Consider the following 15,473-nt stretch of genomic DNA (forward strand, 5'->3'; position numbering starts at 1 on the left):
TTAACAGAGTCACCCCTCCACCTTTTCCTTGCTCCTGTCCTTCCTAATTGTCCTGTCCCTTCAGTATTGTCCTTGTGCTGCCTCTTTGAAAGAGCTGTTGTGCATATTTCTACATCCCTGCTTTTTGTCCGTAACCCCTGTAAGTTCTTTAGCTTCAAGAACCGCCCAGCTCCCTTTAAAAATCACTGATGGAATCAGTTCTACCATCTTTTCAGATGGAACCTTCCAGATCCCCAAAATTCTCTGAGTGAAAATAACTTTCCCAATCTGCTCTCTAGATAATTTGCCAACTATTTTAAATCTATGACCTCTGGTTATTGAACTGTTCACCTTGGGAAGCAGCCTTTCTCTGTATTGAGTTCCCATCATTAGGTCACCTCTTGACCTTTTCTGTTGCCAGGACTGTAGTTCTAACTTTTCCAACCTCTCCTCATACTGAATTTCCTCAGTCCTGGTAGCATCTGGTAAACCCCTTTTGTACCTTTCTAAGGCCTTTATTTTCTCAGAATTGTCTACAATGCTTCAGCTGGGGCTGAACCATTGATTTATAAAGTTATAGAATGATCTCTTTGCTTTTGTGTTCTATTCCCCGACTTATAAACCTAAGTAACCCACTTGTATTTTCATCCACCATATCAAGTTGCCCTGGCACCTTTATGGATTTGTGAAAATGGATTCCAATGTCTCTCCGTTGATTTGCACTTTTCAAAACCACACCATATACAGTCTACCGCTTAGAATCATAACATAAGAACATACAAACTAAGAGCAGGAATAGGCCATCTGGCCCCTCGAGCCTGCTCCACCATTCAAAAAGATCATTGCTGATCTTTTCGTGGACTCAACTCCACTTACCCGCCCGTTCACCATAACCCTTAATTCCTTTACTGTTCGAAAATGTATCTATCCTTGCCTCAAACCATTCAATAAGGCAGCCTCAACTGCTTCAGTGGACAGGAATTCCACAGATTCACAATCCTTTGTGTGAAGCAGTTCCTCCTCAACTCAGTCCTAAATCTGCTTCCCCTTATTTGGAGGCCCCCCTAGTTCTAGTTTCACCTGTGAATGGAAACAACTTCCCTGCTTCTATCTTATCTATTCCCTTCATAATCTTGTATGTTTCTATAAGATCTCCCCTCATTCTTCTGAATTCCCATGAGTATAGCCCCAGTCTACTCAGTGTCTTCTCATAAACCAACCCTCTCAACTCCCAAATCAACCTAGTGAATCTCCTCTGCACCCTCTCCAGTGCCAGCCTATCCTTTCTCAAGTAAGGAGACAAAACTTTACTCAGTGCTCCAGGTGTGGCCTCACCAGCACCTTATACAGCTGCAACATAACCTCGCTGTTTTTAAACTCCATCCCGCTAGCAATGAAGGACAAAATTCCGTTTGCCTTCTTAATTACCTGCTGCACCTGCAAACCAACTCTTTGCGATTCTTACATAAGGACACCCAGGTCCCTCTGCACAGCAGCATGCTGCAATTTTTTATCATTTAAATAATAGTCCATTTTGCTGTTATTCATACCAAAATGGATGACCTCACATTTCCCAACAGTGTATTCCATCTGCCAGACCCTTGCTTACTCCCTTAGACTATCTATATCCCTTTGCAGAATTTCAGCATCCTCTGCACACTTTGCTCTGCCACTCATCTTCGTGTTATCTGCAAATTTTGACACACTACACTTGGTTCCCAACTCCAAATCATCTATGTAAATCGTAAAGAACTGCGGTCCTAACACTGAGCCCTGAGGCACACCACTAGTCACTGATCACCAACCAGAAAAACACCCATTTACCCCAATCTTTACTTTCTGTTAGTTAACCAATTCTTTGTCCATGCTAATCATTTCCCGTAACACCGTGCACCTTTATTCATTCCTTTGAACAGACGAGAGGACAGCACTTGGTACAATTTTAAAAATGATTTCCTTTATTGAGCAGAACTCAAAGAAAATTAAATCATGAAGAAGCAGAGACTTGTTTCTAAGCAAGCCAGTCACTGTACTGATCACACTGAACTCAATCTTGAAAACAAATTGCACAAGCACACACTAAAATCCACAATATATCGCAGTCATTATCTCATTATTGGAAGTGTCCTTCACATGCTGTATCCATTTGGAAAAACAAGTCTGCAGCTACAGGACTTGTTTTGTCTGCTGTGTACCCTTTAGGAATGCAGTCAATTTTCAGCTAAACCAGCATGCCTTCCGAGTTTTAAAATGCAGTCAAGTTAGCAGTGTTAGTTAACTCCTACAGTCTAGCATTTAAATATAATTGCATAGGCAGAAATATCTTAAAATGAAGTCTTTGCATAGACTGAAGCAAACAGGTCTAACATACATGGGACTTCTCAATTGCTTTTTGTTGTTGATCCTTGCTGTACATCACTTCACGATTCATTTAACTTCATCTGATGTTCCTCTGCCCATTTTAAAATCCTGTCTGCCTCTCTCTGCCTCTATTCTGTTCTAATCAGTGGGAATGATCACTTGGTTGGAGACATACAGGTCAAAGTTTAAATCCTATCATTAGTAAGAGGTGAAATTGAACTCAATTAATTTTGAATCAGAATATCAATCAGAGCCATGGATTGTTGTAAAAATCTAATTGGTTTGCTAGCATCCAGGAAATCTGCCTCACTGCCTGGTCTGGCCTACATAAGATTTTAATTCCAACGCTATGGGGTTGACTTTTAATGACCCACGGGAATTAGGGATGGACAATAAATGCTACTTGTCAATGCCACCCACATTATAAAAGCAAAAGTAAATTCCCTGAACCATAGGGCAGCACGGTAGCACAGTAGTTAGCATTGCTGCTTCACAGCGCCAAGGTTTGATTCCTAGTTTGGGTCACTATCTGTGTGGAGTCTGCACGTTCTCCCTGTGTCTGTGTGGGTTTCCTCCGTATGCTCCAGTTTCCTCCCACATTCTGAAAGATGTGCTGGTTCGGTGCATTGACCAGAACAGGCACCGGATAATGGTGACTAGGGGAATTTCACAGTAACTTAATTGCGGTGTTAACGTAAGCCTTACTTGTGACTAATAAATAAACTTTACTTCACTTTAAGAAAAGAATTCTTAACTCAGAGCACCATTCTGACAGAGTACCTTCTTATATTCTTACTGGCTTCCCAAAAAGTTCTAAACATCTAGATAATGGGGTATTGGACTACCAGGGTTTTCGGGTACCTGAATTGTTGAAATGTTTTGAGAAACACCGATAGCTTAATTTAAAAAAACTCTGAATGTATTGTTGCAATTATGTCATTGCCCCTTCAATCAAACACCATATTGATTCTTATTTTTTATATTTAATCTGAGGAAAAACATGCAGCCCTCTCCTGAAGAATGACCATTTTATTTCGACTCTTTCCCAGCAGATTTGTAGAACTTGCAGCTTGAGCAATGCAACTCCAGCTTCCCCTAACTCAACAGCCTCCATTGTTCTGTCTGCTTGCATAAGGACAACAGTTCTGCTTTCCAATTCAAATGTGTGCAGTGTCATCATGTACCTGCAACAGTGTAAACTAACTCAACTAAAAATGTAAGCATTAAAACATTGTAAATCACCCATTTACACCCTGTTTGATCCGTTCTGGGTAGAGACCATTTGCTACTGGAAACCACTTTGTACATACAAAATAGGAGCAGAAGTTAGTCTTCAATCTGTCAAACTTGCTCCCCCCTTCAGTAGGATCGTGGCTGATCTGTTTGTGTTGAGTTCTACATTCATATTTCCCCCTGATAACCCTTGATTTCCTTATCCAAAAAGAATATATCTCCCTCTGCCTTAAAAATATTCAATGATCCCATTTTGAGGCATAGTGGTTAGCACTGCTGCCTCACAGTGCCAGGGACCCGGGTTTGATTCCCAGCTTGGGTCACTGACTGTGCAGAGTCTGCACGTTCTCCCCATGTCTACATGGGTTTCCTCCTACAGTCCGAAAGGCATTCTGGTTGGGTGCATTGGTCATGCTAAATTCTCCCTCAGTGTACCCGAACAGATACTGGAGTGTAGCAACTAAGGGATTTTTACAGTAACTTCATTTCAGTGTTAATGTAAGCCTAATGGTGACACTAATAAATAAATTTTAACTTTGTGGCAGCTTTCCAAAGTCACTTGAACATCTCAATCAAATCCCATTTTAACCTTTTCTGCTCCATGGACAACAATCCTAACTTCTCTACACTCTCTAAACAACTGAAGTCATTAATCCCAGGTGTCATCCTGATAATTCTCTTCTGCACCTTCACCAAAGCTTTGATATTCACCCTGGATCCTCTGGTTCCCTTCTTTATTGCAAATACATAATATATTCATTAAATATCTCAAAGTACATTACAAGCCATTTCAAAATGGTAATGACAGAAAATGCAATAGTATCCAGATTTTCTACATAGATCATGTTGCAGGCTGAGGTCCCTTAATATAATTGTGATACGTGTAATATTCACTATATACATACAATGTGAGTCATTCAGTCTGAGGGTTGTTATACAATTTCCAGCCCCTTGGTGCCCTATAGTTGAAAGGCCTTAGACAGCAACCTTTCCCCATTGCATCTCTGTGGCCCAAGCCTTAATGGATCAGCAAGTCATCCCTGGACTTTAGATTGTGCCAGTCTGTGATGCTTGGTCATGGACAATTCTCTGTACTGAGAGATCAACAAATTTCAGGGAGGTCAAAGATCACCTTCCACAGAGTTAATGATCCTCTAAGCACAGTTGATGTTTGTCTCTGCTCTTTCCTCTGACCCACCCTTAGAGCACAGAGTCCTGCAACACAGAATTTGGTTCATTATTTCTTCCTGAGATTCTCAGGCTCCTTTACCTCATTTAGACTCTTATTTTTCAACGTGTAGCTTCCTATCAAAATGCACCACCTCACACTTGTATACATTGAAATTAATTTGCCATTTACACGCCCATTTTTCAGTTTATTCTGATCTTGTAGTCTACCTCTCAGCATTGACTATAAAACCCTGCAACATAAGCTGCGATTCTCCCAAAAAAAAACTAAGTGCTGAACGGGCAAGTAAACAGGAGATTTTCCCACCCATTTTTTGGTCGCACTTAGTTTTACAAATTTCTGATGCTCGATGCTCTACAGAGTTCCAAGAGAGATTCATATCGGTAATTGGTGGGGAGACCTCATCCCGCTGCAGAGGCCAGCAGCATAGCGCTGAGCGGGCCACTGTGCATGGGCCGATCTGTCAGGGAAGATTGATGCATCCGTGTGCGTCCCCTGCCCCTCACCCCAAGAAAGTTGGGATGGGGATGCACCATCAGTGGGATCAGAAGATCCCACTAGCATAAACAGCGGAAAAATTCTGGTCAATATTTGAAAAAAGCATGATTTTATTTCTAAAATCTCCAAATATATTGCAAATGTCAAGGGCTTCCTTAAATTGTATATTTGTGAATAGGCTAGCAGTGTTGAATGATCCCATAGACATAACATTGATGTTGATATGCAAGTTCCCACATTGTCTTCACAAAGATTTTTGTATCTGGTAAAGAGAAATGTTCAAAGGAAATGACAAAAATTATATTTTTTAATATCTGCATAATTTTTCTCCAGGGTTGCATGTTGTGAGACTTCTTATGCAGCCAGCAACACCCATGTCCCATGAATGAATAAAAAAAGGGTTAGGTTGATTGGCTATGCTAAATTGCCCCTTAGTGTCAGGATGATTTGCAAGGTAAATATGTGGGTTAATGGGGATAGGGCCTGGGTGGGATTGTTTTCTGCACAGGTTCGATGGACTGAATGGCCTCCTTCCGTTTAACCCCCTCCCCAGGTCAGGTGCCCCACAGCATGAGCCGCCTCACAGAAATGTCCTCCAACCGTATAGGGCATTGGTGAGGCCGCAGCTGGAGTACTGTGTGCAGTATTGGGCGCCGTACTTACACAGGGATATTTTGGCCTTGGAGGGAGTGCAGAGGAGGTTTACTAGGCTGATGCCGGAGTTGAGGGGGTTGACCTATGAGGAGAGGCTGAATAAACTAGGTTTGTACTCGTTAGAGTTTAGAAGAATGAGGAGAGATCTCATTGAGACGTATAAGATGATGAATGGGATGGATAGGATAGAGGTGGAGAGACTCTTCCCGCTCAGGAAGGACAGTAGGACTAGGGGGCACAGCCTCAAGATAAAGGGGGGGCGGTTTAGAACGGAGTTGAGGAAGAACTTCTTCACTCAAAGGGTGGTGAATCTCTGGAATTCTCTGCCCGTTGAAGTGGTGGAGGCTACCTCGCTAAATATTTTTAAGACGCGGGTTGATGGGTTTTTGATAAGAGAGGGGATTAAGGGTTATGGGGAGAGGGCGGGAATGTGGAACTGAGCCACGACAGATCAGCCATGATCTTATTGAATGGCGGGGCAGGCTCGAGGGGCCAGATGGCCTACTCCTGCTCCTATTTCTTATGTTCTTATATGCCTTTCTCCAGCGCGCGGAAGCGTTTCCTGTACGGGCTGCTGCTGCACACCTTCCACTACCACGTCCTCGCCTGTCGCCCGGATACACCTTGGTGGGCCTTGTTGCCACTGGGCAGCGGGGGACCCCGATGGAGCTCCCTCTACGGAGGGATCTCCCCCAATTACCTCGGGGACCTGGGGTGGAGGGTGCTGCACGCAGCAGTGCCGCACAACCGTAGGATTCACTGGTTCGCGGACTCCCGAGACTGCTCTTTCTGTGGCCTCCAGGAGTCCGTGGACCACGTCTACATTTTGTGTTATAGATCGCACTCCCTTTTTGATTTTCTGAAGAACCTTTTATTGATGTTCTGTTTGCATTTCAGTCCCACGCTCCTGATCTATGGACACCCAGCGCGGAGAGGGGAAGGATGCCGATCTCCTCGTGAACCTGCTCCTGGGCCTGGCGAGACGCGCCATCAACAGGTCCAAGCAGCGGGCGATCGACGGGGTGTTCCGTCCCAACTGCCTGTCCCTCTACCGTGGCTACGTTCGCGGCCGGGTGTCCCTGGAGAGGAAGCACATGGTGTCTGCGGGCACAGTCAAGACCTTCCATGCCCGTTGGGCACCGCAGGGGCTGAGGTGCCTTATAGACCCCGACAATCACATTTTGATTTGACGTGTCTTAAGTTTCCTTTGTACCTTTTGTTTCTGTTCGGGCCGTTCCCCCTCCTTTTGGGGAGCTGCCCCCTTTTTCTTTGTCCGAACGTAATTTAAGTTCGTTTACTTGTTTGGCCCACCCGAAAGACCCACCCTCTGTTTAGCGCAGATTCTATGTAACCATTCTGTGATTTTGCGGATACGTCCGGGTTCCACGTGGTTCCGGTCAAGTGACGCAGGCGCACCGTAACGTGCGTGTTCACGTCATGACGTTATGCGTGCGTCCCCGATATACCCCATGATGCAACACGTTCACTCTCTTTCCCTGAACCACAATGTCTAAGAGAGGTAAGCGGCCAGCGGGGAGACCAGAGCGAATCCGCTGCCATCGGCGCCTGTATCGCCCATCTCCATATTTTACTATTCCGATCATGAGTGTAACTGTCTCAGCCATCATCTAATGTGGATATTAGCAATAAATGACTGCCTTTATTACATGATAAACCCTGAAATCGTATCTGTGGCTGCCGCCATGTTGATTGTATTCCGGTTGGTGCGGGGAGGGGGTTTTGAATGTTTCATTCTCACCCCGGGCAGCATTTTTAATACTCATTCAAACCCCTCGGAACGGATTTAAATGGGGTGCTGGTTTGTTTTGTGTGGAGCTGAGGGCGCAGGTTTGTGCCTGATGCAGTTGGTTCCAGTAGCCAGGCCCAGTCAGTAATCCTGGTCTTGGGGCTTCACAAGAGAGTGAATGAAGCCTCTTGAATACTGGGTCCCCAGGGAACACACCAGCTAATTGAGGGAACAGATTAATGGTAAATGTGATCAGTTTTAAATCATAGCATGTCATCTTTCATTATTATAAGTTTCTGTTTGCTTAGATTGCAACATAAATATTGTTCATAACCAACAAAAATTATAAAGTCAGATAAGATTCAAGTATATCCCACCCTTTTCTGTTCATATTTCAAAGTTGCAGTACCTGCAGTACATTTGCTTCTGTATGCATTGGTTAAACTGCTAGGATTTGTTAACCTACCCATTTTGCACTTCAATGAAATTTCTGAAAGATTTTAAGTTATTTAGTAATATTTTTACTGGAATGTATATCTGCTGTGGATCTTGTAAGAATCTGTGGGAGGTATGTATTTATTGGGAGTCCTAACTGGACAACACACCTGTCAATTCCTGCTTAAGTGTTTCATTTCAATTGGTTACAGGACGTGGTGGTTCGTCCGGAGCGAAATTTCGCATCTCCCTCGGCCTCCCCGTGGGGGCTGTGATCAACTGCGCCGATAACACAGGTATGTGTTATTATGTTGTGTCCCTTAGGGGGATGTAGCATAAGAGATGAAGTGGGAAAGATGTAGTAATTTTATATTTGGTCTCCATACCAAAGAGAGGATGTATTTGTCTTGGGGGAGTGTAAGGAAAGTGACTTTGTAGATCATAGAATCCTACTGTGCAGTAGGCCATTTGGCCCATCAAGTCTGCACCAACCACAATCCCACCCAGGCCCTATCCCCACAACCCCATGCATTTACCCTAGCTAGTCCCCTAACACTAAGGGGCAATTTAGCATGGCCAATCCACCTAACCTGCCCATCTTTGGACCGCGGGAGGAAACTGGAGCACTTGGAGGAAACCCGTGCAGACATGGGGAGAACATGCCGACACCACACAGACAGTGGCCCAAGCCGGGGATTGAACCCGGGTCCCTGGCACTGGGAGGCAGTAATGCTGACCCACTGTGCTGTCCTCTGGGATATGTGCTGACTTCTGGAATATGGGAATTGCCCAATCAAGAGGGATTGAGTAGACTAGGTGGATTTCTCCTGAAGTATAGAAGGAGGGGTGAACAAAGAACAACCCAGCATAGGAAACAGGCCCTTCGGCCCAACGAGCCCACGCCACCGCATCTTCCTACACCTACCCTGCCCTGTGTGTAGATCTTGAAACATAATCCTTACAAAGGATAGATGCTGGGTGGCTTTTCCATGCTGCAGGGATGTCCACTCACCTGAGGAAGGAGCAGCACTCCAAAATCTCATGATACAAATAAACCTGTTGGACTTTAATCTGGTGTTGCAAGACTTACTGTGCCCACGCCAGCCCATCGCCAGCATCTCCACATTATAAGGACCAGGGGTCACAGTTTTAGAAGCCATGTGGGTCTGAGTTAAAGAGGAAAGCCTTCACTCAAAAGAATTGTTGGTCTTTATCTCTGAGGGCTCTGGATGGAATGTTAAACTATGTTCAAAAACCAAGATGAGCAGATTTCTGAATACTAAGGGAATTCAGGGATAGCGCGGGTAGGTTGGATCAGAAGATTAACTGTGATCACATAGAATGGTAGCGCAGGCTCGATTGACCTACTCTTTCTAATTTTATTGCTCTTTTTGCTGTCTAATGAAGTGAAGGTCTAGTAGTAGAAGACAGAGTTCCTTCTGGAACTAATTGTCCCAGTTGTGCATTACTACAGTGGCCAATCAGCAGTTTGGCCTACTGGGATATTGAGTTATTTTAATCTGGTTTCCATTGTCTTTTGAATATTATGATTTTGAATGCATTGTTTCTGGGTGTTATCGAACCTATAGCTGTGAATGGTTAGGTGCATTGCCCATGCTAAATTGCCTGTCCTATCTCAGTGTCCTGAGATGCGTTGGTTGATGAGATTAGCAGGGTAAATATGTGGGCTTACGCTGACGGGGCCTAGATGGGATTGTGGTCCATTGGCCAAATGGCCTCCTTCTGCACTGTAGGGATTCTATGGAATGGTAATGTACCTACACCAAGGCTGCCTGAATCTGCAATGCTGTACCCAGATTCAAATACTATAGGAGCAGCTTTTCAGTTGTGATGTGTGGGCAGATGTTTACTGGTCATGTCCTTTCAGGTGCCAAGAATCTGTACATCATCTCTGTCAAAGGCATCAAGGGGCGTTTGAACAGGCTGCCAGCTGCTGGCGTTGGTGACATGGTCATGGCGACTGTAAAGAAAGGCAAACCAGAACTCAGGAAAAAGGGTGAGTGAGCCCTTTGAAACTGGTGAGTTGCAGTGGCGAGCGTGTTGCAGGGTGTAAGTGTGGCTTTAAATCTGTACATTATCCAATGCCACTGAGCCAGTCCATTCAGTAAATTAAGCAATTCTTGAATACAATGTTGAACAAATCTGTATTTATCAAATTATATTTTAACTTCCTAATATCATTCCATCTAATGAGTAGTCCTGAATGTGAATTTTATTGAAATGCACTTGATCTCCTTTCTCCATCTTTTCTGAGTTCCCAGCCCACCAATCCAAGCTGAGTAAAGGGTAGCGGGAAGGCAAGTTAATGTTTAGTTGATTTCTGAATGCAGAGGAGAGTTGCGGCTGATACTGAAGATGCAAAATGGGCTGTGTTGAATTTGGAGAGTTGGTGGCAACCACTGACAGTGCTCTCTTAAGTAGCAATGTGATTAGAGTAGATTACACTAGTGTTTGGTGTTGTAGATGGATTGTAGGTTATGTTAACGCTTTGTCTTTCAAATTGCTCAAAACTGTGCCTGGTTTCCTATAAATTTAGTTTCCAATATGCACTGGTGTAGGCATCAACTATATGTAGAACGAGAACTGGTATCTGACTGACTAAACCAGTAACCTCCCTATAGTTTGATATTTCAGTTGCATACTCTAAGGACAAATAGGAATCTGCTCCTGACTTGCTTGAATCAGTGCATCCACTTGAGGTGTTTTACTGCTTGTTCTCAATAGTTTCTTACTGACTGAGATTAATGTGAATATGAATTATTTGCTCTGCCATATGGCCTGGTTTACGCAAGTGTGTAACATATACAGGGCTACAGGTTGCAATTGTTCGGTACTCCTGTGGTATTCCATGTTGATCATGGGTTGTATTTAAGTACCATTGCTTGAAGGAGCACTACGTTTTTGGATGTAGTCTTCTGTGGAAGCCTAGGCAGCAACTTGGTGTATTTTGTTTTGCGGTCTCCTCGGTTTCTAGACCCTTTGCTTATCACAGTGTAGTTATGATAATTGTGCCTTCTGTCCCCACTGAGTAGAAACCTTATTTCACTGGCATGCACGTTGGCCAAACAGTAGCTTATACATCTTCAATGGATTCACTACAGCATAACTTTGAGAGGAGGTCCTTTAGAAATGTAGTCATTTTTCTATTTGCCTGTGTCTTTTGTTTGATGTGGGGCAGACATTTGGTGCAATCTTGAGGATCATTACCATAGAATAGATTTAACATTTGGAAAATCAACTTTTGATGGTTTGGAAGGTGATTAAGATATCCTTCTATTCAAATAGCACGACTCGTGTTCTTGTGAAATTTAATTTCATAAGGTGATGTTTTGATGAGGAACTTCAGATTTCTGGTGGCAAAATTGCTGTTCTTGAGCTTGGGGTGCAAAAATGTTGCTATTACTGCCCAAAGGAAAATTGTTCTCAATGGACAAGTAACTTAAGATGATATGCTCATAAGAGCATTGATCTGAGAGTTGGAAGGTCCTCGCTTGGACACCTGAAGTCTGGTCAGTTTTTTTTCTTGTGTGGAATTTATTGATTGTTCTAACACCCCAAAATTGAAATGATGTTTGTGGCTTACACTTTCTGTCTTCTGGTTATCAGCCATAAGATCTATGAAGAGAATTAGGCTATTTGGTCCATCAAGTCTGTTCTGCCATTCAGTCGTGGCTGATGAGTTTCTCAACCCCTTTATTGTGCATACAGATGTCATGACTCCTGAAATTTTCTGCCTTTCAAAACTGTCCCTGGATCTCCCTAATAATTGTGGTTCACCCTCCTAAAAGAACTTGCTTTGTCTGTACTCGGTGGCTTGGTGAGTTGTCAAGGATGGGGATAGTAACTCGTTACTTTGGGTGAGATTTGCAGCTGTTTTGTGTTGTACAATCTCAATCGGTGGCGGGACAGATTATTTAGGAAGTCTGATTATTTTTGATATGGAGTGGCCCTGGATTTAATTGGTTTTACCTGGTGACCTTTAGTGTGATGTTTGTTGTGTTCTTGCTGTTTAACCATGAAGTTCTTGGTCTTAAAAGTTTTACATTCCGATGATTGATTTAGTGGATTAGTTAGCAAGTACTGCAATTAGCTCTCTCAGACTTTGCTAGGAAGGTCCCAGAATAATATTGATCTCATTTTTATTTGCTCATGTTACAGTGCATCCAGCAGTAGTGATACGGCAGCGGAAAGCATACCGGAGAAAAGACGGAGTCTTCCTCTACTTTGAGGACAATGCAGGGGTGATAGTAAATAACAAAGGTGAAATGAAAGGTATGGGAGTTGCTATAAATTCAGTCTCTGAATTGAAACTCTTAGTAGTGAAGTAATCTAAACATGAACCTGCATTTAAAGCAATATATGCTGGTGGTGTTGTCATTTTTGCCTTGACCTGTGTCAGAGAAATCTGGAACTAGTCTGCTGAGAAGAGCAAAGCGGATCAGTTCAATATCTCTGTTCATTCTGGCTTTTGCCATTGCTCAAAAATATAACTTGTTGTATATTAAATGGCAATTCCCCTCCGAAAAGCACTTGCTTTGCCAATTATCCATGGCTTAGTAAGATGTCGTAGGAGGGCAGATTAACAAATGACTTTTGGGTGAGGTGGCAGCTGTAACGTGCTGTCCAATCTCAATCAGTCGTGTGACACTAGTGCAGACTCATGAAACTTGGGTTGGTTATTTTCTTTCACTCTACTTCAGCAACGAGTTGAAGATTTGTTCTGGTGATGAGCAAGAGTATCTATTGAGACTGGGTTTTGAAAAATGTATTGTCCATCCCCTGTCTCAGCTGACTAGAAGCATGGATTAAATTTGGGGTATATAAATTTAAAAATGGCTGACCAAATATAAATAAAAATATCCTTTAAATTGATCATGTCTCATTACTGCTCATCAAATTCCAACTGTAAATCATTTTGTTCAGATTGTGATATTTTTCATGTTAAGTATCATCCAGTATTAGGCTGGTTAACACGGTTGGCTAATGGCTAGCGTGTAGTTCAAAACGACACCAGCACCGGCAGGTTCAGTTCCTCTTTCGGCCGAGGTTGACTTGGAACTTGCTCCCTCATCTATCTCATGCTTAATAGTGAGTGGTGCTCTTCAAGCTATATAATCAGCCCTTTCTCCAAAAGAGAGGTGCCTATGGTCCCTTGTGAATTTTGGCAATTACCTAACTACCATCCATTACACAGAACATTGAGCTATGATTCTGATGTAAGCCAGGGTATTATTTTGGACTTGTTAATGAGCTTGTTTGGGGGGGGTGGGGGGCTCTGATGTTTGGGTGTCTTGTGCGCTGTAACTTTGATCAACACTTGGGACTGTGTCATCCTTAAAAATGCCTCCACTGAACAAGTGTCATTTGCAGGATTCACATCTTGCTAATATATCCTTTGGACTTGGGACTGTGTCATCCTTAAAAATGCCTCCACTGAACAAGTGTCATTTGCAGGATTCACATCTTGCTAATATATCCTTTGGTTTTGTTTCTAGGTTCTGCAATCACGGGTCCTGTTGCCAAGGAATGTGCAGATCTGTGGCCCAGGATTGCTTCCAATGCTGGGAGCATTGCATAACGATTGTAAAAGCTTCCTGCAAAGATATCTGTACAATTGAATAAATATTTTTATTCCAAGACATGAGCAGTCACTGATTTCTTTTGGCCACTGCCCTAATTTAATGTAGCCTGTTCTGTAATCAAAGCTGCAGCTTGCCATCCCTGTGTTTGTGTAAATAAACAATATTTAACATGTTTTTCACTCAAGTCTTGCATTTAATCTCATTCCTATTAAGAGCACTAGAATACAAGAGCAGGGATGTGTTTCTGAGGCTGGACATGGCTCTGGTTAGACCTCATCTGGAGTATTGTGAGCAGTTTTGGGGCCCATAACTAAAGAAGGATGTGCTGGCCTTGGAAAGGGTCCAAAGGAGGTTCACAAAAATGATCTCTGAAATGAAGAGCTTTTCTTAGGAGGAACGGTTTAGGACTCTGGGCCTGTACTTGTTGGACTTTAGAAGGATGAGGAGGGATCTTATTGAAATTTACAGGATACTGAGAGGCCTGATTACAGTGGATGTGGAGAGGATGTTTCCACTAATAGAAAAAACTAGGACCAGAGGGCACAACCTCCGACTGAAGGGCTTAATTTTGTTCCTATATTTTATAGTCTTAATGTCAGCAGTGTCTCTTTTATAGAATAACTAATCAGGTGCATCGCTGACATTACTCTCCCTGATAAATCATCCTAGCTAAGCAGGCTGTTAAATGGTAAACTGGGAACATCACCATTTGTGACTTTATCACAAATTCTTTACTGTTTCTGGGTCAGACTAATTTTAGTTAAGGTGATGCACTAGAGGGTACTGAAAGTTTAATGTGAATGGTTTCAATTATGTAACTTCAGTTGGGAGAAAAGATTTGGGGTTCTTGCAGAAAAGATTTGATGGTGTGCTCAAAGTCGTAAGGGGTCTGAATAGAGTTGACAGGGAGAAACTCTATCTGGTGGCAGAAGGATTGAAAACCAGAGAGCAATGATTTAAGGTGATTGGTAAATTGGTGACCAATAATTACTTATTTGCCAAAGCAAGATGGCTGTCGATACCTGTCTGCATATATACAGAAAACCAATAACTTCACTGCTATAGATATCTAGACACTGCCCAGCAATGGCATACGATTGACATCCACATCGACCAATGGTACTGTTGGTCTGTTTGAGTTGGTGGGGTAATGTCTAAGCCAATCAGAGTTGTGGAACTGAAACTTTGCTGAATGAGGACGATGTTGCTGCTAACAAAGGCACAGAATGAGACCTTGAGCAGGTTAGACCTGTTAGTGCCCAGGGTAACAGCCAACTGCGTCATTCAGTGACCTCTGTTTGAGGAGTTGGGAGGCAAACACTGGTGTAATGTGGGCTTTTCTTAAGTGGTTTGGAGATGTATCTTGATGTTTTCTTAAAGCGTCTGCATTTACTTAAAAGTATCTTTCAAAACAAATACTAGACAGAAAGTACAAGATTCCATGCGTATCAAAATAAACTCGACTAATGGGTCAAAGGGTAAAACAAAGGTTTATACTCGAACATTCAGGGTTAATATGATTTATGTGAATTATCAGGCAAACGCATTGAACACAGATTTCTCAGCAATGCACCCATATATAAGTAAAGACGTGGAGTTGCCAGCATTGGACTGGGGTGGGCATGGTAAGAAGTCTTACAACACCAGGTTAAAGTCCAACAGGTTTATTTGGTACCAAGAGCTTTTGGAGGACTGCTTCTTCAGGTGAGTGACTATAACATGATGTTGTGAGACTTCTTAATATAAGAGTCAATCAATCTTGTTGAAACTCTTG

The 15,473-nt window shown here is 42.9% G+C and overlaps 1 protein-coding gene across 1 annotated transcript; it reads left to right on the plus strand.

Annotated features, from left to right (window-relative positions):
* Nucleotides 1-7,312: 7,312 nt before the first annotated feature.
* On the plus strand, nt 7,313-13,756 carry rpl23 (ribosomal protein L23). Its single transcript, XM_080213600.1, has 5 exons — nt 7,313-7,433; nt 8,309-8,392; nt 9,985-10,113; nt 12,276-12,389; nt 13,613-13,756. Exons 1-5 carry the CDS (start codon nt 7,421-7,423, stop codon nt 13,693-13,695), a joined length of 423 nt encoding a protein of 140 aa, XP_080069726.1. The 5' UTR covers nt 7,313-7,420; the 3' UTR covers nt 13,696-13,756.
* The last annotated feature ends 1,717 nt before the right edge of the window (nt 13,757-15,473 follow it).

The sequence above is a fragment of the Carcharhinus amblyrhynchos genome, chromosome 27, assembly GCF_965287045.1.
Source record: "Carcharhinus amblyrhynchos chromosome 27, sCarAmb.v2.hapA, whole genome shotgun sequence".
In the NCBI taxonomy this organism is placed as follows: Eukaryota; Metazoa; Chordata; class Chondrichthyes; order Carcharhiniformes; family Carcharhinidae; genus Carcharhinus; species Carcharhinus amblyrhynchos.